A 27,202-nucleotide genomic window follows, 5' to 3' on the forward strand; every position below is an offset into this window, starting at 1 on the left:
TTCTGCAATAATTATCCTCTAACAAAGTGTAAAAAGGGGCAAGATCCAGTTAAGAGGAATCCGTATCGTTTTATATCTAAGCTTAAATTGATGATAAATGAATAAAATGGTATAAAGATGCTGATAAACATACATAAAAAGAAGTAAAATTTCCAGTATTGTGCATACTTTAACACTGAGAAAACAAGAGTAGTGTTTGAGAGAGCGTGATAAGAGAGAGAATAAGAGAAATAATTGAGAGTCTGATAAGAGAGGTCGAAATATCTGTAGTCAGACTGTAGACAAAATAATTGAGTTTTGTTGACACTTTGAGAGCAGCCCAGAACCACCGATTTAGTTTGACTTCTTGTTGTAGATCAGGAATTGATGACAGATGTGAAAGCTTTTATCATTACCATATTATTCAATACAAACAATGAATTTTCTTAACAGAAATAATCATCCAAACAACCAAAATTCCTTTACAGAAATCTTCCAATTAAATTTCATCCTCCATCTCATCTCGACAAGCATAATAAATCGACTTGGCTAGGAAGGGCGACGTGGAGGAGAAAGAGGCTCAGGCTGAGATCTGGCCTGGCCAATCTCCCAATGAGAATTACTAATGTATGGAAAAATGATACGCCTCTACAATGATGCCTTGCTTTAAGTGAACCTCAACAACCAAAATAAAACTGAAACCATATCTGCCAAACGATAGGATTTGATTAATTTCACAATTTTTTTTTTTAAGCAATCAATTAGATGAAGTATGCTTACCAGAATACCAGGAAGCCTAGTTCATGTAGTCCACTTGCTTTCCACTGCTAAACAAAAGTAAACAATAATCAATAATAAAACAAAGAAACAAATGAAAATGAAAGAATGANGTCGAGCATTGGGGCAGCCTTGGAAACGAAGCTCGTGGGTGGCGCACATGCGAGCAACCTTGGAAACGAAGCTCGTGGGTGGCGCACATGCATGCAACCTTGGAAACGAAGCTCGTGGGTGGCGCACATGCATGCAATCTTGGAAATGAAGGTGCTTAGTCACCGAACCTAGCTGCTGAGTCGTTAACTTAGCCCCTAAGTTAACTTAGCTCTTAAGTTTGCTTCACCCTGAAGTATACTTAATCAGTAAGTCACGTGCAGCATGCTTGGGCAAGCAAGCTGGTCGTGACACTTTTCTTGCCTGTGATTCGCCTCTGACGAGCAGGCAATGACTCAAATTCATCCAATATGTCCTTCAAATTATCAATCACGTTTTGGACATCGCACAGCCACACTTTCACGTCCACATTGGTCTGGTTTCTTGTATTTTCCTCGGGAACTACTTTCATAAATAGTTCAATATTTCCAGCCACTTCTCTAGAATTGAGCATAGCCGCTCGTCTCATACGACTTCAGTCTCATTCTTTCCAGCAACGTACCAAGTGTATTATGGAGCGAGTTAAACATAGGTTGAGAACTGTCATATAAAGAGAATGATGATATGTGAAATGACACTCAGACAATAATCACTTAAAATGGTGCCAGAACTCTGAAAATGAATAATACAACAATAGAATTTATAATTTATTTTTCATAATTCATCAACTTAATGGATGTTTTCAAAAATGGTTGATAAAATTAATCAAGCCTATCTCATTCTATAACTATCAATATACTATGAAAAATGTCATTTGCATAATTTGATTGTGCCCATAGGTTCTGAATAATTATCCTCTCACAAGTGTAAAAAGGGGCAAGATCCAGTCAATAGGAATTAATGATAAATGAATAAAATGGTATGAAGATGATGATAAACACACATCAAAATGTAAATATGAAAATAAAAATTTGAAAAATAGATTTAAAAAGAAGTAAATTTTCCAGTAGTGTGCTTACCTTAACATCGAGAAAACAAGAGTATAGTTTGAGAGAGAGTTAGTACGAGCATGATGAGAGAGAGAATAAGAGAAATAATTGAGAATTTGATCAGATAGTTTATTATTGATATTTTCACTTTAAAATTGTTAGGGAAAGAATTAAATGTGCATATTGACAATACATCATAATATAATATGAATGCATTTCAGAATATTTCAAAAAGCTAAAGTGAAGTGAAAATGAACAGAGTGTTTTAAAGTCTTAAATATATTAAGACGAACGCAAAAACAGACAGTATTCCATCACAAGTGCTTTTATAAGTTTATTCATCAAATAGGAAAAACAGACAGACATTAGCTATCACTAGACACTAGTTGCCTTAACTCCATTTGAACTTCATATCCTAGCTCCGTGTCTTCAATAAGATAGGTCTGCATAAACAAACAATAATAAAATAGTTAAATTACAGATTATGGATTAAAATATAAGATATGAATCATTGCCATTAATTTCAAGGTCGAGGAGAAACAAAACATGGTTGAAGAGATCACAATGTAATGACTAGATCCAGATTGTATATTCTCTTCTTGGGGGCAATGAAAACCTTACCTTAATCAGTTACGAAAATCTGAAATATCAGTAAGGGACTTAAGTACCGCACTGTACCTTGTGTCCATCTATTTCTGCTTCGCAAAACCATGGAAGTCTTGTGAACAAAACCTCTAACACCCCACATTCCTCAATTCTAAGCTTAAACCAATGATAGTCAATTTCGGGTAATTTTCCACGGAGTTTGGGGCATTTCACAAGGGATAGCTCATCCAAGCGAGGGAATATTTCAACATCCTTATTTTCTTCAACAGGATCCCAGTGCTCCCATTCTTGAAAATCTTCAAAACAAGGAGTCTTCAGTGATTTAAAAGGAGTTGAACAATCTTTTCTGAAAAGCTCAGAACCTATCCTTTTTATTCCTGTCATTCCTTTGATAGTGAGGTGTTCAAGCGAGCCCAAGCTTCCAAGTGAAGGCAATACTATACATTTTTCACATCTTTCCAGTGTTAACACCACTATATTTGAATATGTTGAATCTCCAAGCCAAGATGAAAATCTTGTGTCGGCGTAGCCTTTGATTGTGAGTTCTTTCAGATTTTGGTGAGGTTGGAGAGTGTCCAGTACATTTTCTTCCACTGACTCATCTCGTGTGTCATCCAACTGAGAGTCCCACTCTAATACCAACACTTTCAGATCCTTCTTATCAATTAATACGGAGTCCTGTGTATCTTATGAAACAGTTACATTATGTAATCTTGAAATGTAAAGTTCACGAAGAAATTTTAAGTTTTCCAAATCCTTCAGATCAGAGCCTACACCTTTGCCTAGAATAAAATTGAGTAATGTTCTAAGACATGTCAATTCTTTCATTCCTGATGGCATTTCTCTAAGTAAATTGACACCAGTAACATCAAAATGCCATAAATTGATCAGTTTCCTCAAATTGGAAGGCAACTCTACCAGATGAGAGCAATCCCTTAACAGCAAAATTTGCAAGATGAGTAATGAACATATTGAATCAGGTAATGTTCTGATCATAGTGCTGGAGAGGTTGACATATCTTAAATATCTCAAACCTTCAACTGAACTGGGTAACTTTATAATATTGTGCTTCTCCAAAGATAGCACCCCTAACTTTTTGAACTTTGGCAGCAAATCTGAGAGAAGCATATCAGTAATACGATGACTGTCATCATTACATAGGAGTCCGGGCATAAATGTCCGTAAGTTGTCAACATCATAGAATAGTTCAAATTTATTTTTCTTATCACACTCTGGTTGCTCATTGACCCCCGGCACATCTTCAGATCTGGAATATACTGTTTCTCCATGAATCCATCGGGCCATGGTTTTGACAAGGTCATGCATTCTATATTTAGACAATAATAATATTAACACAACCATGGTCTGTGGTTAAAATTTAGCTGTTATCATCCTGCTAATTAGAGCTGCTCTAAACGCGAAATCTTTAAAATTGAGTGCTAGGGTATCGATTAATGAAATGCCATGCAGTGGATGCATTTATATAAAAACAAAAAGACATGATAAATGCAACTATTTTTCTTCATTTTATGCCTACTGGAGTTCCAAAAGAACCTTTTGAAGTTCCGCAGAGGAAGATGCATCTTGGGAAGATGTATACTCAGCTAAATACTGTTGGACTATTTATCTTAACATCAGATAGAAATGAGTTGAATATACTGCACGAAGATGGGGAAGAAAGGCAGCAGGAAAAAACAGACATTCATAAAACTATATCAGGGTAACAGATTGATGCAATTGCCTGACACTGAAAAGACTTGATTCCTTTGGTAATCTGCAAAAAGATGTCATAAGATTTTCACAAATGCATTGTACACAAACAAATTAGTGCTATTAAACAACTGTAAGTAAAAGCATAAATACGTCATTAACCATAACCTTCTAAAAACCAAAGATTCAAGGCTTTAAATCTAAAACCATTACTTTGCCTATGCAATATAGGATTGTTCGTAACATCTTGCAATCACTATAGGAATGAATTGAAAATATTTATATATAGATGGGGAAGAAGGCATCAGAAGATGCAAGAGATTTGTGGAAAAAATATATGCCTCTACATCAGTGTGCTTTTCTACCTCGTCAATGCAAATAAACTGATCATCTGACTGAAACCCATATCTGCCAAGTGCCAACCATAGTATCACATATACTTCAAGCTTGCGCACACTATTATACCAGAAAGCTTTAGACTAAAGGTCTTAATAACGGAAGCTGTACTCCAAATTCCAACTCAAGTACTCCACTTGCTACCACTGATTAAAATAAAAAAAAAATATGAACATGAACATAAAACAAACACAAAACAAAAGGAAGGAAAAATAGATACCAAAAGAAGGAAGTAAACACTTTTCAGAAGAATTCTACTACCAACCTGAAACTGTTGACATAAAGTTTGAAATTTTCTCATGAAAGTAAATAATTGTTCAGGTGCTAGAAATTGACAAACCTCGGAGTACAAAGATATTATGTAGCAATTTGATATTCTACTATTTTCATGTTTCTGAGTTCATACAGCTTATCTTTCATGGATGATTTGTGATTTATCTCAACACAAGGAATGTGAACTATCTTGGACCACTCTTCTCTCTTCTTCTCTTGCACTTTTTTCCAGCACAGGACAATCAATAATATACAAATTTAAAAGTGCAGATGGGAGACCCAACTCTGGAAGAGAAGTGAGAATGGGCATTCTCTTATCGACAAATACTCCAGCGAGGTGAGGTTGTGAAAACCCAAGGAAGATAAGTGTTTCAATTTCAGGAATTTCGAATCTCCAGCTTAGTTAAAGAGGTAGGCAGCATTTTGTCCTGCGGAAAAGAGATTACATCTAGCATCCGAAATAGAAAGATGTTTAAGACATTCGAACCTGTGCAACCCCCATTCAAAAAGCGATAATTCAAGATAGTTAGATCTTCAACAGAGAGGTGATGTTAGGTTGAAGGAAAGCTTTCCGAGAAATTGAGGATTCTTGGACAACGAATGGTAATTCTTGAAGAGAGTGAGGGTTTGCATGCTGGTTGGTAAGCCTTCAAGTTTCTCACATCTATCCACTGAAACGCTAACCATGGAGTTGGAAGCCCTCCTCTTGGGAAGGAAACGAGACTTGGACAGTCATTTATCATCCACTGAAGAAGGCTAAGATTGTGTAAACCATCAGGTAAGGATTCAATTTTTTCACAATCTGAGATATTAATAACACGAAGAGGCATGTTATTATGAAACCTTGTTGCTATTAACTCAAGCTTGGGGCATATAATTCGAAGGTACTCAAGCGCCTCTGGTAAGTGGTCTCTTACCAATAAGGTTGTGAGTTCTGAGCATTTCCAATATGAAGGTGCTTCAGTGCTGCAGGTAACTCACCTTGATGGTAATGCCGTGAGCTGTGAGCATTTCTGAATCTCAAGAAATTTGAGCGCTGCAAGTAATGGGCCTTCTAAGAATAGCATGTGAGAGATGAGATTCGGATATGTACAAGCATTCAAGAAGAGATTCATTGATCACTGAAGAAGAATTGTCTCACCATCCAACAAACTTTGCAATTGCTTCAATTTATTACTGACACCTTTTCAGTGATGAAGACAACTGCTCTCGGAAATGGATTCCAGAGAATCACAACCTTTGATTTCCAGGCATTCAAGAAGAGAGAAATTTTTCAGACCTGCAAGTAAAGATGATGTTAGAGCATTGCAATTCTTAATGCATAGCACCTGGAGGGAGGTGAGGATGACGGCTCTTGTCTTAACCAATTTCCAAAGTCAGAAAAATCTGAAAGAGTCATAGACTTTAGTGATTGGAGTCAGTCAGACTACTTGCACACCATCTCTTTGCATCCTTCTATTTAGTTCACAGAGCGTCGCAAGTCTGAGAACCAAACCGCCAATTGCACACATTCAAAATCACAAGTTTCTCCAATGATTGAAGATAATCAAGTGTGGTGCTTCAGAGAGTTTGGCAATTTTTAATGCAAAGCTTCGAAGGTGAGGGAATCTTCTAACATTATCATTTCTTGGATAGGATCCCATGCTCCCATTCTTCCAAATCCTGAAAACAAAGATTCTCCAATGATTGAAAGCAACCGTCTCCATATATTCAGAACCAATTCTTTTTATTCCTGTCATATTTTTTATGGTGAGGTCTTGAGCGATGTCAGTAACCCCAGTGGAGGCAAAGAACGCAATTTTTACAACTTCCAACCTCAGGGCCACCAATTTAGAGAATAAGGATTCCAACCAACTTGGAAATTCTGAACCTGCATAACATTTGATTGTGAGTTCTTTCAGATTTCATGAGTTTTAGGCATTCTAGTACATTTTTTGTTCTGATTATTCTGTGAGTGATCAAGTTGAGAGCTCCATTCTAAGCCCAACACCTTAGGTAACACTTACTCTTAGTATGAATGTTCTTGGATTCTTTGAATTGTCCAGCTTTGAGATACAGAGCTTTTCACGCAGATCCTTCAGACACTCAAATCACCTAAATCAGATCCGGTATCTTTCCCCACTATAAAATTAGATAATGTCTGAGGCATGTCAATTCTTTCATCCCCAAAGGCATCTCTGTTATTGAATTTGCACCAGCAATATCAAGATGACGTAGATTGATCAAATTCCTTATCTTGGCAGGTAGCTCTGTGAGATACAACAATCTGTCAATAACAAAATGTAAGTTGTCAAAGAACTTGTTGACTTTGGTAAACTTCTTATCTTGGTTTGAGAAAGGTTGAGGTACCTTAAATGTATACAGCCTCCGATTGAATCTGGTAGTAATGATATAATATGTTGCTAAAGATAGACCTTAAGCTTTCTAACTTTGGCAACAAATCATAAAGAACCATAGAAGTTATGTAACGAGTACCATCTTCATATAGCTTCAGCGGCAAGAATGTCCTTAGACGCTTAGCTTCACAGAGGAGTTCAAATTTTTTCTTACCATCATGATACTAGACATGTAAGAAGAATGGCGAGCCGTTCTGATATATTGCCCCTGGATCCCAATTCATCTTTCAACTCTAAATATGTCCTTTTAGAAACCCACTGGGTTAGATCATGGACCAGATCATGCATTCTAAATTTAGTGTATATCTACGACTGTGAAAAAGGGATATTGACAATAAATCTCGAAAATACTCACCACCAATTTCTTCCAGTTGTTTATGTTTCTGTTGGTGAATAAGACCTCTGCCATCCATAAAAAGACAAGTGTTTCTCCACAACTCAAAGTTCTTTGGAAAAATAGCACAATAAGCAAAGCATCTTTTTAAATGCCAAGGAAGGTGGTAATAGCTTAATCTTAATACCGGTAGAATTTCATCATTTCATATGACTCCATTCCGATTTTTTTGTTCAGTATCCCTCCCACTCGTTCACGTTTGACGAGAGAGCAAGCCACCAAGAGCTTTTGCAGCTAGGGGCAAGCCTCCACTTTGCAATAACTTCTCACGAGCTGAGATCAAATTTGAATCTGCACAGTAACTCTATGCCTGAATGCATGCTCAGTGAACAAGGACCAACAATCCTGATCTGCTAGGAGTGCTAATTCATGACTTTTGGTGGATCCGGGGATCCTTGATGCAACTTCAAGGTTGCGTGTTGTCACAATTATCCTACCCTTCTGGGCTCCAGCCATAAAAGGAGATTTCAAGGACTCCACTTGTCATAATCCGTACTCCAAACGTCATCTAAGACAAGTAAGAATTTTCTGCCTCGTACAAACTCTCTCAATTCAGCCTGGACAGGATCTAAATTGGTCAGATTGCAGGAGGAGCGAGTAATTGACTCAAAATTGCTTTTGAGATTCTCAAAACATCAAAGTCGTCAGAAACATGAACCCATGCTTACATTGAAATCTTCACGCTTTTTGATTGTACACCTCCGAGCAAGGTTGTTTTGCCAATTCCTCCCATGCCAACAATGGCTATCACATGACACTTGTCATCAATTGGTTTATCCATTAACACCATTTCAAGTATTTTGGCTTTATCATCATCTACCAAAAAAAGAAGTTGGTTAGAGAAGTGTCTACTTGGTCTTGAGACTGCAGCAGTTGATGGGCCTGCAGAATTTGCTTGATCAACCAAGCTGGTCTTTGTTCACTGAGTTCTTCAACCTAATGTTGATATCTTTTATCTTGGACCACATACTCAATTTGAGCTTAATAGCAGTTGGGCTCAAAGCAGTGAAGCAAGCTGGGATGAGCTAGGAAGACTATCTGCCATTAATCTGCGCCGAAAAGCTTCAGTTGCAAATTCATCCAGAAGTCCTCAACACATAAGCCAAGTCTTGTAAATTTTCCAGCCACATTTTCACAGCTTTCTCCGTCAGTTGCTTCTCCTCTGCATCAATGAGCACTGCCCCAATCATCTTCAACTTTTGTCCCACTTTCCTATCTTCGATCGTACACCCTTCGAAGTGCAAACCGCAGCCCGCGTACCAATTTTTCAAACAGCACCGGAAGGGCCGCAGAGAGAAAGGCCTCTTCCATGGCTTTGGTTAGTCTATCCAAAGAAAGAAATGAAAAAGCTAAATACCTTAAAGAGAATGATGTTCAATATATATACATGATAATTGAAGTGTTCATTTGCCTTCTGAGAACAACTATTAATTTCAACTAAATATTCATGAATAATATAATCTGTTTAATTTAAAAACCCATGTATTCTGCAAATCTCCTCCCACAAGATATATATATATAACAGATTCCTATTGAATTTTAAATTAATAATTAAAATTATAAAACGGTATTAAGATGGTGATAAACATTCATCAAAATGTAAATATGAAAATAATGCATCAACAATCAAATTAAAGAAAAAAAGTAAGTAAACTTGCAGTATTCTGCTTACCTTAACACTCAGAAAAGAAGAGTAGTGGAATTGAGGGAGTTCGTAAGAGCGCCAAAGATAAGAGAAGTAATTGAGAGGTCGTAGGAGAAACGTGATTACTTCCTCCGAGTAATCAAGAGTTTTGAGAGAGAGCGTGTGGAATGTTGGATCAGAATGCCGGAAAATCAAAAGCAGTAAATGAAGAGATCGGTAATACAGAATTTCAGTGATGAGGTGCAAGGAAATTTCGGTGGAGATGCTTCTACGCGCTCTTGACATTTGACGACCAGACAGTCTAAAAGAGTCACTTCTTTTAAAAAGGAGAATACAATTTCCCACACAAGGTTTGGGTAAGTAATTGCACCAAAACGTTTGAAAAACAAAAAAAAAAAAAAAAAAAAAAAAAAAAAAAAAACAGTTTCCCACCACTGTTAAAATTCTGACATAGTTTTAAGGGAAAAGAGCATTCTCCTCACTTTGCACAATATATATTATAGGGTTAATATTATTTACACCCCTAACTTACAATCTAATGACAATTACTTGTAAACTTGGGAATTAACCATTTAAACCCCTATCTTCAATTCAATTTTTTTTTAATTAACTTTTTAAGTGAAGAATAAAAACTAGCTGGCGCCTGGCTGTATGTCAGCAAACACCGTTGGTAGGAACTAGGTCAATCATCGACGGTGACTCTGGCCACACCGCCAATACCGTTAGATAGATTGATCGATGATCCATCCAATAGTGTATAGAAACTGGCTGGCATGTATGTTGGACAACTGCCGATGTCGTTAGATAGATCGACCAACATCTATCCAACGTATAGATGAGGAGTCCCTCGTGAAGCCGTTTCGTCGAAAAAGATGAAAAACATTGGCAATCTTTTCCAGCCTTTTCTGGTAAAAAGGTTATTTAACGATATAATGATGAAAATATTGTTCATTATCATTTTTTAACGGCATAGAGACATTGGTAAACGATATAATGACATTAGTCAACGATAGGGCTTAAGAACTTTAGTTCATGTTTGTGTGCGGAAATCCGGAGAGGATAATTCCTTATTAAGAGAGAAGATATTTAGATTGGCTCAATTTGGAAAGACGATATCATATTGACTTAGATTCCAACTAAAGTAGTCGAAAATCATGCAACTTCCTAATCCTACATATTTGAATCTTACATCAACTCTATCATGTAAATGGGTACATATAAACCCATCACAACTTGTTTTCATGGGGCTGGGAATGGTCTAGAGAAGATCATCATATGTAATTCCAATAATAAGAGAAACGTGGACGTAGGCTCAAGTTCTAAATTGCCGAACCACATTAAAAATTGCCACTTGTCATCACCATTTTTGCTCTTAAATTATTCGATTGCTGGTTTATCCTAAATCACGCACACATCCGTTTCGAGCTACCGAGGTCAATCGGATCACTCTAATTGGTGTAAAATCTTGCATCAACAACGATAAGGTATGAGACATAGCTAACATTAATATATAGATGTTAATTCACGGTAACGTTAGATAGACACTAGTAAATGATGATAGCTGAGACATTAGAAACGGTAACATTAGAGAGACGTTAGTTAATGGTAAGTGTAAATTAAAAGAAACAATAAACCTCTAAGTGTATGCCCTTAACGGAAATGGTAAAAAGTCCTGTAACGCAAAAGATTAAGTGACAACAATCCACCATAACAAAAAAAGGTGAAGTTACCGGTAATCACAGAATGCCTTATTAACATACCATCAGATAAATTAATGTTAGAAAAGACTAATAATATCATCAAAATTTCTTATCCATAAACAGAAACAAGCAGATATATAATCATCAAATAGAAAAGCAGACAGACATTAGCCATCACTAGTTGCCTAACCTTACTCCAGTTGAAGTTCATAACCTAGCTCTGCATACAAACAATAATAAGTATAAATTACAGATTTGGATTAAAATATAAAATATGAAGCGTTGCTTAATTTTAACACGAGGAGAAGTTAGAAAATTAGAAGCAACCATGGTTGAAGAGATCACAATGAATGACTGGATCTGATAACACATTCTCTTCTGGGGAAATGAAGAAATCTGACAGGTGTATAAAATATTCAGTAAACGTCATTTATGTTAAGATCAAGTATGATACAAGAGTTTCAAAAAATTAAAACCTTGCCTTAATAATGGAAATCTGAAATATCTGTAGAGACTTAAGTATCGTACAACACCTTGCGTCCATCTAGTTTTGCTTGCCAAAACAATGGACGTCTTCTGAACAAAACCTCTAATACCCCACGTTCCTGAATTCTAAGTTTAAAGGAAAAAAAAGTGAACTTCAGTTAATTTTCCATGGAGCTTGGGGTAGAGGAGGCGTGGGCCAGTCGTGCCATGTCACTTTTGAAACTTTGGTCTAGTCTATCCAAAGAAAATAAATAAAAAGCTAAATACCTCAAAGAGAATGATGTCCATATATATACATCATAATTAAAGAGTTCATTTGCCTTCTGGAACAACTATTAATTTCAACTAATTATTCATGAATAATACAATCTGTTTAATTTAATTATAATAAAAACCCATCTAATTTTGCGAAAATCATCCCCCCACAAGATCTATATAATAGAACGCATTAAATTATAAAACGCATTAAGATGCTGATAAAATTCATCAATGTAAGAGTAATACTAGCCTTACAAAGAGGCATACAAAGAGTCAAACCAACCCTTGAAAGAAGGGGAAAAGAAAGAGAGAGAGAAAGAGACAATCATGAATTTCAAAGGCTGGATTTAACTATTTGTATGGTTCTTTGTATGCTCTTTGTAAGGCTAGTATTACTTCAAATGAAATATGAAATAATATGTTGATGATGATCAAATATTAAAAAAAAAAAAAAAAATGCTAATTCAACTTGCAGTATTCTGCTTACTTGACATGAGAAAAGAAGAGTATTGGAAATTGAGGTAGTCGGTAAGAGCCCCGAAGAATATGAGAAGTAATTGAGAGTAGCTAGAGAGATTGAGAGAGTTGTAGGAGAAACGTGATTACTTCCTCCGAGCAATCAAGAGTTTCGGAAAGGAGTGTTGGACCAGAATTTTGAAGAGAATGTAGGATACCCCATTTATTTAACATTTTTTCATATCTTTTTATTTTTATTTTTTTAATACTTTAGTTAAATATTACCTAATCATAACAAATTGATTATAAACATAAGATATATCATGGTTTCTTTATTTTAAAAGCATATTTCATAAATAAGAGCATCTTTAAGTGTGTTTGGGTTACTATTTTATATATTGAACAATTTTTGAAATATTGTGTTTTTTTTTACTTAAAAGTTGTATTCAATAAATACTACTCTTGGCATATTTGACCGTCATGTTGGTGGGGTTTCATCTGCAATTTTTTTTTTTTTTTTTTCACTTCTTTCTCATTTCCCTTAACCCACCGTGACAAGTCTCTCTTCCACTTGCCATCGCCCTTCTTCTTTTTTATTTCTTTCGCTTTCTTTATTTCTTCAGTCCTCTTCTTCCAAACACACACCACCGCCGCAACTTCTCTTCCACCTGCATTCAACCTCTAGCGAACTCAGTCAAGCCGATCTGAATTATTCTAGCGTATAGCTCCTGCTTCTTTCACATATAGACATATGACGACTGTAGGATAACATAACAAACTTGTAGACAGCACATATGACCAGGTCGTAGTTGTTATGAAGTATATGTGTACAAATGATTCTGAAGGTTGATAATTAGTAGCTTTAATATATGTATTAATGTGGTGTTTTTAATAGTTGGATTATACTTAAAATTAATATGAGTTTTTTTAAAAAAAAAAATATTTAGTGGTTAGAAATTACCAATCAAATGTTTAATATTATAAAAGTAAATGACAAGTTTAGTTTTTTTAGTATTATAATAATATAATTATTATTAACAAAATGCACTAAAAATATAATAAATATTTATAAAAAATACATCAATAAGATTCAACAATTTATTTAGCACAAATAACAAGGTCAAAATATCAATAACTATATTATAATCAAATTACGTCATAATAACCAATCCAATCCCTAATACTATTTCAGAAATCCTATCCGAAATAACAAAACAAACGGACCGTTTTTTATTTTTAAATATAAAGAACAAAATTTTTATTCAAATCTAAGAGACTCTTTAAATTTTACGAGAGAGAATATGTTTTTTCAAGAAAGAAACTATAATAGAGAGATAAATATAATAATAAAATTATAAAAAATGCTTTATTATTTAAAATTAAGATAGTAGTGAAATTGACTCTCAAGAGCATCTTCAAAGGATTTTTTATAAACCAAACTCTTTATTATAAAGAGTTTATCTATAAAAACAGAGTCCAACATACTCTTTATCTTTAAAATATAAATTAGAGAGTGAGTTTGACTCCACATTTAGAGAGTCAAATTTCACTCTCTATCTTAATTTAATTAATAAACTACAAGTTTTATAATTCTCTCTCCCATCAATCTCTTTTTTAAAATAAAGAGTATCTTCATTAAATTTAAAGAGTCTATTGGATTGAATAAAAATGGTTTTATCTTATTAAAATTAATGAAGATGCTCTTTATTATATGAAATATGCTTTTCAAAATAAGAGCCATGATCACTCCAATACTACATAATTAATCTCAAACTCTTATTATAAAGATTTTATCCTATAAAAACAAGAGTCAACGACATCTTTCATACTACAATATAGATCTTTATATATTATAATAAATTAAGTATTTGGCTCTCCACATTTAGAGAGCAAATTTCACTCTCTATCCTATAATAAAAATTACAAGTTCCTATGATTATTTATTAATTCTCTCTTCCATTAAGTCTCTTCTAAAAAAGAGATCTCCATTAAATTTAAAGAGTATATTGGATTTGAATACAAATTGTGTTCTTTATATTTTAAAATTAATGAAGATGCTCTTATTATATGAAAGATGCTCTTCAAAACAAAAGCACCATTGGAGATACTCTAAATGTGGGGAGTCAAACTTACTTTTTAATTTATATTTAAAGAATAAAAAGTATATTGGACTCTTGTTTCTATGGATAAACTTATTATAATAAAGAGTTTAGGTGATAGAGAATCCTTTAAAGATGCTTTAAGCCCAGTTTAAAAAGTTAAAACAATATATTGATTGTGCCTATAGGTTCTGCAATAATTAACGTAAATGAACAAAATGGTAAGAAGATAGATCAAAATGTAAATATGAAAATAAAATTCAAAAACAGATTTAAAAATTGATAGGATTTGGGAATAATATGGGTAGTTGAATTGGGAGTATTACGAGGTAAAATTTAAAATTTTAAAAAACCCAGGTTTGCTAATTTAACTAAACACCCCAATATATAAAAATTTTATAAAATGACAAAAACACCCCACTACCGGATCCAGTGCCAGATTCCGGCCATGCTCGGGATCTAGCTAGCAATGGCATTACGACATGACGGGCGAATTTGACGGGTAGGGCATCAATATGGCCTTTCCACCAGATCCACCACAGATCTGGCCGAAAAAGGTCAGATCTATGACCAGACTGGCCGGCGATGGCCGCAAAAGTCTAGATCTGGCCGTCAGTTGTCGGTCAACGATAGGCAAGATTTGGCCGTCTCTGAAGGCAGATCGGTGAATTACCAACCAGTTCAGTCATGGTGTAGGCGGTTGTGACGATTATGATATCACCGACGGTGGTTGCCGGAATCTGGCGAGCATGGGTGGGTGGAGGTGTTTTTATACTTTTTAAACTTTTTTTCTATGGGCAATTAATGAATTAATAAACAAGTTGGTCTAAAAATAATAAAAAAATATCTGATATTTCTCAATAATGTGCCAACGTATTTGGGAATAGAATTAGAATATGGATAGAATATATGCCAAACGCACCCTAATTTTCCTATATTATGTTACACTTAACACTGAGAACACAGGTTGTTTAGAGGAGATGGTAGAGCGTGATAGAGAGAGAGAATAAGAAAAAATGAGAGTTTGATTAGAGAGGTGGAGATATCCAAGGAAAAAAATCCTGTTGCACTTTTGAAAAAGGAAAAGAAAAAGTGATTGGTGCAGTGGAGAATATAAAGGAATTCTTTCTTAACCGTGGATGGTTTAAAAAGATGGATAATAAGCACAAGAAGCCTAAACAACAAGGAAAGGACAAGCAAATTAAATATGAATAATACCAAAATAAGATGTTTTTAATACTCATTAAATATGAATAATACCAAATCATAAGAGGGATAATACCAAATCATAGAATGTTTTTAATCTGAATTGGATTCCGTAATAAGATCCTCACAACTAAGCTTCATGGTATGCTTGCAATAGATACTAGTAAAATTAATTAGGTGTATGATTTGATTTTGTTCGATCAATATGCACTAAACCTCCTTCTAACGGATGGATGAATAAACTTGATAGGAATACAAGTTAGAAGTGCCCTCCCATTTTTATTATATTCGGCTGTCAAATTTCTGATACAAAAATAGTTATATTCATTCAACTTAATCAGTATTTCCAGGGAGAGAACTATAGAATCTGATAAATTAAAATTAAAAAAAACCCTTAAGAAAGACTATATAATATCATCATAAAATTAAAAAACCAATCACATTTAATCCAGTAACAAAACAAGCAAACATATAATCGTCCAGGGCTATCCAGTAAAAGTGAATGCATAGATGGAAATGAAAAAGGAAAACAGAGTCTTTACATTATTCAAAAAAAGAAAAAAAGAAAAAAGAAAAAAAAGGAGACAGTAGATAATCGTCAAAGGGCTATCCATAGGTATAGGACAGCATAGTGCATTCATGGCCTCTGCTTTGAGGCAAGTTATTTCAAATAGCTGAGGAGATAAAATGTATTTAGTAAGAAAGAGAGATATTGAGATGAAAATTAAAAACATAAGTAGTTCCAGAAATGACAACCTTACCGCATTCGTTTAAAGCAGCCTGTGAAGTCAAATTCTTCTCCGCAATGCATCTTACATCCGTTACCTCTGCGTCGCAATACGGTGAGAGGTTGGGAACGAAAAAGAAGTAAATTTCCAGTACTGTGCTTACCTTAACACTGAGAAAACAAGAGTAGAGTTTGAGAGAGAGTTGTTAAAATGTTGATGAGAGAATTAAGAGAAATAATTGAGAGTTTAATAAGAGAGGTGGAAATATCGGTTTGAAAAAATACCGTGTTGACTCTTCTGAGAGCGGCCCAGAACCACTCATTTTTTGCCCTTTTGGTTTAAATGGAAAAGAAAAAGTGATTCATGAGGCGCTGCAGCTGCCGGTCAAGGATTAGATAATGCTAATGTCTTGTAACACAAGAAATATCGATGTAATTACATAGTACTCTGTTCGACTCTGTTTTGTTTGTATTTTATTAGTCTCAGCTCCAGTTGTTTAATAGTTTGAATTCAACTGAATATGAGAATAAAGGAACTCATTGGATGCAATTATATTTATGCTAAATTATTTGTGGTGTTGGAAAATACAAAAAAATAATAATAATAATAATAATAAATAAATAGACTCTAGACTCGTCTTTTGCTTCCTCTGATTTCTGCAGAGTTTCAGTTCTGTTTTGTACACAAACTCACCTTTCTTGTGTTTTCACTCATAAAACAATTTCCAATAAGATAGTCTCGGAACAATGCCATTGGTAAAGTAAACAGCTCAAGATGAAGAAGGTCTAAACCTGGTGAACAAAAATGTATATGCATGCTTACCAAAGCATGCATGTATAGAGAAAGTACTATCTTGCTAGGGGCGACATAGTTACAGTCTGAATATCTGAATTGATCGATTCGGTACCGCCTTTTGATTCAGTATCATTGCCCACCTGGTTGTATGCTATCTCAAAAGCAAAATGCTCATTAGTTCAAACACTCTGTTCCGCTCTAGGTCTCAATTATCTCTATTCTTCAGCCCTCTGGATCATCGATAAGATTGGCCTACTTAAAAAAGCAATACTTAGTTCAAGAAGCAAGAACATATAATAATTGGCATGAAAAGAAGAAGATCAAAGAGTTTAGATAAAGATATCCTTACCTTCATCAATTACCCAACTCCCAAAATATTTGTCAACTGTCAAAAGTCAAATTTCACTGCCGCACACCATCTTTCTTCCGTCAACTTCTGATTTGTAATTTAACATGTAATGTCAAGAAGGGAAAAGTGAAATGTCCCTGATGGAGGACCATGGATGAGTCATATATAGCATTGTATTGCCTCTCCCTCGATTTATCGCTGGCTCTCTCGATTGGATTGAGTTACAATAATTAATAGACTTTGTTATAGACCCCGATTTATTGAGAAATGTGAAAAGGATATTTGTTTATATTATAATTTTGTTCTTCCATTTGATAATGAAATACCGAAAAAACTAAATGGGACAGTCTCACCCAACATGACGGCACAAACGCTCAAGTCCTCCATGTTAAACCTCAGCCAAATAGAGGGAAAACACTCTTTACAGAGACAAAAGTAATACGAACATGTACAGTGTTGTGTCCGAATAATAAGGGCAAGAAAAAAAAAAAAAACTATTCTGTAACATATGTATACACAATCAACCAATCATACAACACCACATCAGCAAATGTGACATGCACTTACCTCATGATTGGTTAATAGTACCATACATTCGTTGCATGGAAGACTCTCTCCTCAATAGCGGTTGGAGAGTTATCTGAAACAACCTTTCTGTGATAAGGAAGCCTCCTAGCTTATCTTTGCTCTTTCATGCCTATTGAAATGATTTTAGAGAAAGAAGAAAAAGGTAACCAGGACAACAGCTGTCTTATATACAAGAATTTAGAAGCTAAACAACACTGAACTTAAGTGACTTAAAAACAGTGAACTTTGCTCAAGGTACAAAACCCACCGTTTCACTAATGGTCTGTTATTTAACTAATTAACCAGATTTTAACAGACTCAATAATAAAACTATACCACCCTCTCCAGCTTAATCACACACACGACCACACTCTGCAGGTATGGTTGTTCTTATTGAGCTGAAGGCTCAACACCTATCCTGTTGTGGAAGGGTGAACCTGAACCAGACATATGAGAATCTTCTTCAGGATCAGGGAATGTAACATTCAGCAGCGTTAGCACTTGTAGCGGTTTCTATACTAGATATTTCATTCCAAACAAAGGGAGTGACAAATTTAGTCATATATTTTACCCGAAAATAGAAGCCAGAGATACAAAAGGATGACATTGACTCCCAATTATTTTCAAAACTGTGTATAAAATTAAAATTCGCACAGGATTCATTTCCTGTTCTTGGAGTCTCTGTCTCAATACAGGATTTCCACAGTTTCATCTTGATGAACAGANCTCAATAGCGGTTGGAGAGTTATCTGAAACAGCGTTTCTGTGATAAGGAAGCCTCCTAGCTAATCTTTGCTCTTTCATGCGTATTGAAATGATTTTAGAGAAAGAAGAAAAAGGTAACTAGGACAACAAAATTACATCACAAATGAGTACAACAGCTGTCTTATATACAAGAATTTAGAAGCTAAACAGCACTGAACTTAAGTGACTTAAAAACAGTGAACTTTCCTCAAGGTACAAAACCCACCGTTTCACTAATGGTCTGTTATTTAACTAATTAACCAGATTTTAACAGACTCAATAATAAAACTATGCCACCCTCTCCAGCTTAATCACAGACACGACCACACTCTGCAGGTATGGTTGTTCTTATTGAGCTGAAGGCTCAACACCTATCCTGTTGTGGAAGGGTGAACCTGAACCAGACATATGAGAATCTTCTTCAGGATCAGGGAATGTAACATTCAGCAGCGTTAGCACTTGTAGCGGTTTCTATACTAGATATTTCATTCCAAACAAAGGGAGTGACAAATTTAGTAAGCATATATTTTACCCAAAAAAAGAAGCCAGATATACAAAAGGATGACATTGATTCCCAATTATTTTCAAAACTGTGTATAAAATTAAAATTCGCACAGGATTCATTTCCTGTTCTTGGAGTCTCTATCTCAATACAGGATTTCCACAGTTTCATCTTGATGAACAGACAATAATAATATTAACACAACCATGGTCTGTGGTTTAAAATTTAGCTGTTATCATCCTGCTAATTAGAGCTGCTCTAAACGCGAAATCTTATAAAATTGAGTGCTAGGGTATCAGATTAATGAAAATGCCATGCAGTGGATCGCATTTATATAAAAACAAAAAGACATGATAAATGCAACTATTTTTCTTTCATTTTATGCCTACTGGAGTTCCAAAAGAACCTTTTTGAAGTTCCGCAGAGGAAGATGCATCTTGGGAAGATGTATACTCAGCTAAATACTGTTGGACTATTTATCTTAACATCAGATATAGAAATGAGTTGAATATACTTGCACGAAGATGGGGAAGAAAGGCAGCAGGAAAAAACAGACATTCATAAAACTATATCAGGGTAACAGATTGATGCAATTGCCTGACACTGAAAAGACTTGATTCCTTTGGTAATCTGCAAAAAGATGTCATAAGATTTTCACAAATGCATTGTACACAAACAAATTAGTGCTATTAAACAACTGTAAGTAAAAGCATAAATACTGTCATTTAACCATAACCTTCTAAAACCAAAAGATTCAAGGCTTTAAATCTAAAACCATTACTTTGCCTATGCTAAATATAGTTGGATTGTTCGTAACATCTTGCAATCACATATAGGAATGAATTGAAAATATTTATATATAGATGGGGTAGAAGGCATCAGAAGATGCAAGAGATTTGTGGAAAAAATTTATGCCTCTACAATCACTGTGCTTTTGGTCTACCTCGTCAATGCAAATAAACTGATCATCTGACTGAAACCCATATCTGCCAAGTGCCAACCATAGTATCAATCATATAACTTCAAGCTTGCGCACACTATTATACCAGAAAGCTTTAAGCCTAAAGGTCTTAATAACGGAAGCTGTACTCCAAATTCCAACTCAAGTACTCCACTTGCATCCCACTGATTAAAATAAAAAAATTAATATGAACATGAACATAAAACAAACACAAAACCAAAAGGAAGGAAAAATAGATACCAAAAGAAGGAAGTAAACACTTTTCAGAAGCTAATTCTACTACCAACCTGAAACTGTTGACATAAAGTTTGAAATTTTTTCTCATGAAAGTAAAAAATTGTTCAGGTGTTAGAAATTGANCTTAACATCAGATATAGAAATGAGTTGAATATACTTGCACGAAGATGGGGAAGAAAGGCAGCAGGAAAAAACAGACATTCATAAAACTATATCAGGGTAACAGATTGATGCAATTGCCTGACACTGAAAAGACTTGATTCCTTTGGTAATCTGCAAAAAGATGTCATAAGATTTTCACAAATGCATTGTACACAAACAAATTAGTGCTATTAAACAACTGTAAGTAGAAGCATAAATACTGTCATTTAACCATAACCTTGTAAAACCAAAAGATTCAAGGCTTTAAATCTAAAACCATTACTTTGCCTATGCTAAATATATTTGGATTGTTCGTAACATCTTGCAATCACATATAGGAATGAATTGAAAATATTTATATATAGATGGGGTAGAAGGCATCAGAAGATGCAAGAGATTTGTGGAAAAAATTTATGCCTCTACAATCACTGTGCTTTTGGTCTACCTCGTCAATGCAAATAAACTGATCATCTGACTGAAACCCATATCTGCCAAGTGCCAACCATAGTATCAATCATATAACTTCAAGCTTGCGCACACTATTATACCAGAAAGCTTTAAGCCTAAAGGTCTTAATAACGGAAGCTGTACTCCAAATTCCAATTCAAGTACTCCACTTGCATCCCACTGATTAAAATAAAAAATAAACACGAACATGAAGATAAAACAAACACAAAACCAAAAGGAAGGAAAAATAGATACCAAAAGAAGGAACTAAACACTTTTCAGAAGCTAATTCTACTACCAACCTGAAACTGTTGACATAAAGTTTGAAATTTTTTCTTATGAAAGTAAAAAATTGTTCAGGTGTTAGAAATTGACAAACCTCAGAGTACAAAGATAGTATGTGGCAAATGTGATATTCTACTATCTTTCATTGTTCTTGAGTTCACTACAGCTTATTCTTCATGGATGAATTTGTGATTTATCTCAACACAAGGAATGTGAACTATCTTGGACCACTCTTCTCCTTTCATCTTCTTGCACTTTTTTTCCAGCACAGGACAATCAATAATATACAAATTTAAAAGTGCAGATGGGAGACCCATCTCTGGAAGAGAAGTGAGAATTGGGCATTCTCTTATCAACAAATATTCAAGTGAGGTGAGGTTGTCAAAACCCAAGGAAGATAAGCGTTTCAATTTCAGGAATTTTCGAATCTCCAGCTTAGTTAAAGAGGTAGGCAGCATTTTGTCCTGCGGAAAAGAGATTACATCTAAGCATCCGAAAATAGACAGATGTTTAAGACATTCGAACCTGTGCAACCCCCATTCAAAAAGCGATAATTCACAGATAGTTAGATCTTCAACAGAGAGTGATGTTAGGTTGAAGGGAAAGCTTTCCGCAGAAATTGATGGGATTCTTGGACATTTACGAATGGTTAATTCTTGAAGACAGTTGAGGGTTTGCATTCTGGTTGGTAAGCCTTCAAGTTTCTCACATCTATCCACTGAAACGCTAACAATGGAGTTGGGAAGCCCTCCTCTTGGGAAGGAAACGAGACTTGGACAGTCATTTATATCAATCCACTGAAGAAGGCTAAGATTGTGTAAACCATCAGGTAAGGATTCAATTTTTTCACAATCTGAGATATTAATAACACGAAGAGGCATGTTATTATGAAACCTTGTTGCTATTAACTCAAGCTTGGGGCACTTAGTAATTCGAAGGTACTCAAGCGCCTCTGGTAAGTGGTCTCTTACCAATAAGGTTGTGAGTTCTGAGCATTTCCAAATCTGAAGATGTTTGACTACTGCAGGTAACTCACCTCTTGATGGTAATGCCGTGAGCTGTGAGCATTTCTGAATCTCAAGAAATTTGAGCGCTGCAAGTAATGGGCCTTCTAAGAATAAGCATGTGAGAGATGAGCATTCGGATATGTACAAGCATTCAAGAAGAGATTCATTGATCACTGAAGAAGAATTGTCTCCACCATCCAACAAACTTTGCAATTGCTTACAATTTATTACTGACAACCTTTTCAGTGATGAAGACAACTGCTCTCTGGAAATGGATTCCAGAGAATCACAACCTTTGATTTCCAGGCATTCAAGAAGAGAGAAATTTTTCAGACCTGCAAGTAAAGATGAATTTAGAGCATTGCAATTCTTAATGCATAGCACCTGGAGGGAGGTGAGGATAGACGGCTCTTGTCTTAACCAATTTCCAAAGTCAGAAAAATCTGAAAGAGTCATAGACTTTAGTGACTTGGAGTCAGTCAGACTATTGCACACCATCTCTTTGCATCCTTCTATTTCTAGTTCACAGAGCGTCGCAAGTCTTGAGAACCAAACCGCCAATTGCACACATTCAAAAATCACAAGTTTCTCCAATGATTGAAGATAATCAAGTGGTGCTTCAGAGAGTTTGGGGCAATTTTTAATGCAAAGCTTCCGAAGGTGAGGGAATCTTCTAACATTATCATTTTCTTGGATAGGATCCCAGCGCTCCCATTCTTCCAAATCCTGAAAACAAAGATTCTCCAATGATTGAAAGCAACCGTCTCCATATATCTCAGAACCAATTCTTTTTATTCCTGTCATATTTTTTATGGTGAGGTCTTTGAGCGATGTCAGTAACCCCAGTGGAGGCAAAGAACTGCAATTTTTACAACTTTCCAACCTCAGGGCCACCAATTTAGAGAATAATGGATTCCCAACCCAACTTGGAAATTCTGAACCTGCATAACATTTGATTGTGAGTTCTTTCAGATTTTCATGAGGTTTTAGGCATTCTAGTACATTTTTTTGTTCTGCATTATCTCGTGAGTGATCAAGTTGAGAGCTCCATTCTAACGCCAACACCTTTAGGTAACACTTATCTCTTAGTATGAATGTTCTTGGATTCTTTGAATTGTCCAGCTTTGAGATACAGAGCTTTTCACGCAGATCCTTCAGACACTTCAAATCACCTAAATCAGATCCGGTATCTTTCCCCACTATAAAATTAGATAATGTCTGGAGGCATGTCAATTCTTTCATCCCCAAAGGCATCTCTGTTATTGAATTTGCACCAGCAATATCAAGATGACGTAGATTGATCAAATTCCTTATCTTGGCAGGTAGCTCTGTGAGATTACAACAATCTGTCAATAACAAAATCTGTAAGTTGTACAACGAACTTGTTGACTTTGGTAAACTTCTTATCTTGGTTTGAGAAAGGTTGAGGTACCTTAAATGTATCAAGCCTCCGATTGAATCTGGTAGCTTAATGATATAATATGTTGCTAAAGATAGCACCCTTAAGCTTTCTAACTTTGGCAACAAATCATAAAGAACCATAGAAGTTATGTAACGAGTACCATCTTCATATAGCTTCAGCGGCAAGAATGTCCTTAGACGCTTAGCTTCACAGAGGAGTTCAAATTTTTTCTTACCATCATGATTACTAGACATGTAAGAAGAATGGCGAGCCGTTCTGATATATTGCTCCCTGGATCCCAATTCATCTTTCAACTCTAAATATGTCCTTTTAGAAACCCACTGGGTTAGATCATGGACCAGATCATGCATTCTAAATTTAGTGTTATCTCTACTTGACTGTTGAAAAAGGGATATTGACAATAAATCTCGAAAATACTCACCACCAATTTCTTCCAGTTGTTTATTGTTTTCTGTTGGCTGAATAAGACCTTCTGCCATCCATAAAAAGACAAGTTGTTTCTCCACAAACTCAAAGTTCTTTGGAAAAATAGCACAATAAGCAAAGCATCTTTTTAAATGCCAAGGAAGGTGGTAATAGCTTAATCTTAATACCGGTAGAATTTCATCATTATCATATGACTCATTCCCGATTTTTTTGTTCAGTATCCCCTCCCACTCGTTCACCGTTTGACGAGAGAGCAAGCCACCAAGAGCTTTTGCAGCTAGGGGCAAGCCTCCACACTTTGCAATAACTTTCTCACGAGCTGAGATCAAATTTGAATCTGCACCAGTAACTCTATGCCTGAATGCATGCTCAGTGAACACGGACCAACAATCCTGATCTGCTAGGAGTGCTAATTCATGACTTTTGGTGGATCCGGGGATCCTTGATGCAACTTCAAGGTTGCGTGTTGTCACAATTATCCTACCCTTCTGGGCTCCAGCCATAAAAGGAGATTTCAAGGACTCCCACTTGTCATAATCCGTACTCCAAACGTCATCTAAGACAAGTAAGAATTTTCTGCCTCGTACAAACTCTCTCAATTCAGCCTGGACAGGATCTAAATTGGTCAGATTGCAGGAGGAGCGAGTAATTGACTCAAAAATTGCTTTTGAGATTCTCAAAACATCAAAGTCGTCAGAAACATGAACCCATGCTTTTACATTGAAATCTTCAACCGCTTTGTGATTGTACACCTCCTGAGCAAGTGTTGTTTTGCCAATTCCTCCCATGCCAACAATGGCTATCACATGACACTTGTCATCAATTGGTTTATCCATTAACACCATTTCAAGTATTTTGGCTTTATCATCATCTCTACCAAAAAAAGAAGATTTGGTTAGAGAAGTTGTATCACTTGGTCTTGAGACTGCAGCAGTTGATGGGCCTGCAGAATTTGCTTTGATCAACCAAGCTGGTCTTTTGTTTCACTGAGTTCTTCCAACCTAATGTTGATATCTTTTATCTTGGACCACATACTCAATTTGAGCTTAATAGCAGTTGGGCTCAAAGCAGTGAAACAAGCTGGGATAGAGCTAGGAAGACTATCTGCCATTAATCTGCGCCGAAAAGCTTCAGTTGCAAATTCATCCAGAATGTCCTCAACATCATAAGCCAAGTCTTGTAAATTTTCCAGCCACATTTTCACAGCTTTCTCCGTCAGTTGCTTCTCCTCTGCATCAATGAGCACTGCCCCAATCATCTTCAACTTTTGCTCCCACTTTCCTATCTTCGATCGTACACCATCTTGAAGTGCAAACCGCAGCCCACCGCGTACCAATTTTTCAAACAGCACCGGAAGGGCCGCAGCGAGAAAGGCCTCTTCCATGGCTTTGGTCTAGTCTATCCAAAGAAAAGAAATGAAAAAGCTAAATTACCTTAAAGAGAATGATGTTCAATATATATACATGATAATTGAAGTGTTCCATTTGCCTTCTGAGAACAACTATTAATTTCAACTAAATATTCATGAATAATATAATCTGTTTAATTTAAAAACCCATGTAATTCTGCAAAAATCATCCTCCCACAAGATATATATATATATATATATAACAGATTCCTATTGAATTTTAAATTAATAATTAAAATTATAAAACGGTATTAAGATGGTGATAAACATTCATCAAAATGTAAATATGAAAATAATGCATCAACAATCAAATTAAAAGAAAAAAAGTAAGTAAACTTGCAGTATTCTGCTTACCTTAACACTCAGAAAAGAAGAGTAGTGGAAATTGAGGGAGTTCGTAAGAGCGCCAAAGAATAAGAGAAGTAATTGAGAGAGTCGTAGGAGAAACGTGATTACTTCCTCCGAGTAATCAAGAGTTTTGAGAGAGAAGCGTGTGGAATGTTGGATCAGAATGCCGGAAAATCAAAAGCAGTAAATGAAGAGATCGGTAATACAGAAATTTCAGTGGGATGAGGTGCAAGGAAATTTCGGTGGAGATGCTTCTACGCGCTCTTGACATTTGACGACCAGACAGTCTAAAAGAGTCACTTTCTTTTAAAAAGGAGAATGACAATTTCCCACACAAGGTTTGGCGTAAGTAATTGCCCACCCAAAACGTTTGAAAAACAAAAAAAAAAAAAAAAAAAAAAAAAAAAAAAAAAAACAGTTTCCCACCCACTGTTAAAATTCTGACATTAGTTTTAAGGGTAAAAGAGCATTCTCCTCACTTTGCACAATATATATTATAGGGTTAATATTATTTACACCCCTAACTTACAATCTAATGACAATTACCTTGTAAACTTGGGAATTAACCATTTAAACCCCTATCTTCAATTTCAATTTTTTTTTAATTTAACTTTTTAAGTGAAGAATAAAAACTAGCTGGCGCCTGGCATGTATGTCAGCAAACCACCGTTGGTAGGAACTAGGTCAATCATCGACGGTGACTCTGGCCACACCGCCAATACCGTTTAGATAGATTGATCGATGATCCATCCAATAGTGTATAGAAACTGGCTGGCATGTATGTTGGACAACTGCCGATGTCGTTAGATAGATCGACCAACAATCTATCCAACAGTATAGATGAGGAGTCCCTCGATGAAGCCGTTTCGTCGAAAAAGATGAAAAACATTGGCTAATCTTTTCCAGCCTTTTCTGGTAAAAAGGTTATTTAACGATATAATGATGAAAAATATTGTTCATTATCATTTTTTAACGGCATAGAGACATTGGTAAACGATATAATGACATTAGTCAACGATAGAGGCTTAAGAACTTTAGTTAACGTTTGTTGTGCGAGAAATCCGGAGAGGATAATTCCTTATTAAGAGAGAAGATATTTAGATTGGCTCAATTTGGAAAGACGATATTCATATTGACTTAGATTCCAACTAAAGTAGTCGAAAATCATGCAACTTCCTAATCCTACATATTTGAATCTTACATCAACTCTATCATGTAAATGGGTACTATATAAACCCATCACAACTTGTTTTCATGGGGCTGGGAATGGTTCTAGAGAAAGATTCATCATATGTAATTCTCAATAAATAAGAGAAACAGTGGACGTAGGCTCAAGTTCTAAATTGCCGAACCACATTAAAAATTGCCACTTGT

General features: G+C 35.4%; 2 protein-coding genes and 1 long non-coding RNA gene across 6 annotated transcripts; all 3 read right to left on the reverse strand.

The window, feature by feature from the left end:
- Positions 1–2,131: 2,131 nt before the first annotated feature.
- LOC116141473 (putative disease resistance RPP13-like protein 1) lies at positions 2,132–2,835 on the reverse strand. Its single transcript, XM_031426979.1, has 2 exons — positions 2,514–2,835; positions 2,132–2,278 (listed from the first exon to the last, which is right to left on the reverse strand). Exons 1-2 carry the CDS (start codon positions 2,823–2,825, stop codon positions 2,201–2,203), a joined length of 390 nt encoding a protein of 129 aa, XP_031282839.1. The 5' UTR covers positions 2,826–2,835; the 3' UTR covers positions 2,132–2,200.
- Positions 2,836–5,700: 2,865 nt separating this feature from the next.
- On the reverse strand, positions 5,701–26,060 carry LOC116141461 (putative disease resistance RPP13-like protein 1). 4 transcript variants are annotated; one of them, XM_031426964.1, is made up of 4 exons: positions 25,835–26,060; positions 21,311–25,470; positions 20,930–21,111; positions 20,479–20,616 (listed from the first exon to the last, which is right to left on the reverse strand). In XM_031426964.1, exon 2 carries the CDS (start codon positions 24,915–24,917, stop codon positions 21,384–21,386), a length of 3,534 nt encoding a protein of 1,177 aa, XP_031282824.1. In that variant the 5' UTR covers positions 24,918–25,470; positions 25,835–26,060; the 3' UTR covers positions 20,479–20,616; positions 20,930–21,111; positions 21,311–21,383. The 4 variants fall into 4 exon arrangements, with proteins under 4 accessions (XP_031282825.1, XP_031282824.1, XP_031282823.1 ...); XM_031426965.1 differs by lacking the exons at positions 20,479–20,616; positions 20,930–21,111 and adding an exon at positions 5,701–5,801 and having other exon boundaries at positions 22,253–25,470; XM_031426963.1 differs by lacking the exon at positions 20,479–20,616 and having other exon boundaries at positions 20,623–21,111; positions 21,311–25,465.
- On the reverse strand, positions 16,782–20,459 carry LOC116141466. Its single transcript, XR_004129811.1, has 4 exons — positions 20,089–20,459; positions 19,331–19,775; positions 17,333–18,625; positions 16,782–17,235 (listed from the first exon to the last, which is right to left on the reverse strand). It is a non-coding gene; the product is annotated as an uncharacterized LOC116141466 (long non-coding RNA).
- Positions 26,061–27,202: the final 1,142 nt, after the last annotated feature.

The sequence above is a fragment of the Pistacia vera genome, unplaced genomic scaffold (assembly GCF_008641045.1).
Source record: "Pistacia vera cultivar Batoury unplaced genomic scaffold, PisVer_v2 Contig4, whole genome shotgun sequence".
In the NCBI taxonomy this organism is placed as follows: domain Eukaryota; kingdom Viridiplantae; phylum Streptophyta; class Magnoliopsida; order Sapindales; family Anacardiaceae; genus Pistacia; species Pistacia vera.

Coding starts and splice junctions, on each gene's coding strand:
- LOC116141473 (XM_031426979.1), bottom strand. CDS start 2,825: ATGACAGGAATAAAAAGGATAGGTTCTGAGCTTTTCAGAAAAGATTGT. Junction 2,279..2,513: donor CAGAAATAGATGGACACAAG/GTACAGTGCGGT, acceptor TTGTTTATGCAG/ACCTATCTTATTGAAGACAC.
- LOC116141461 (XM_031426964.1), bottom strand. CDS start 24,917: ATGGTGTTAATGGATAAACCAATTGATGACAAGTGTCATGTGATAGCC.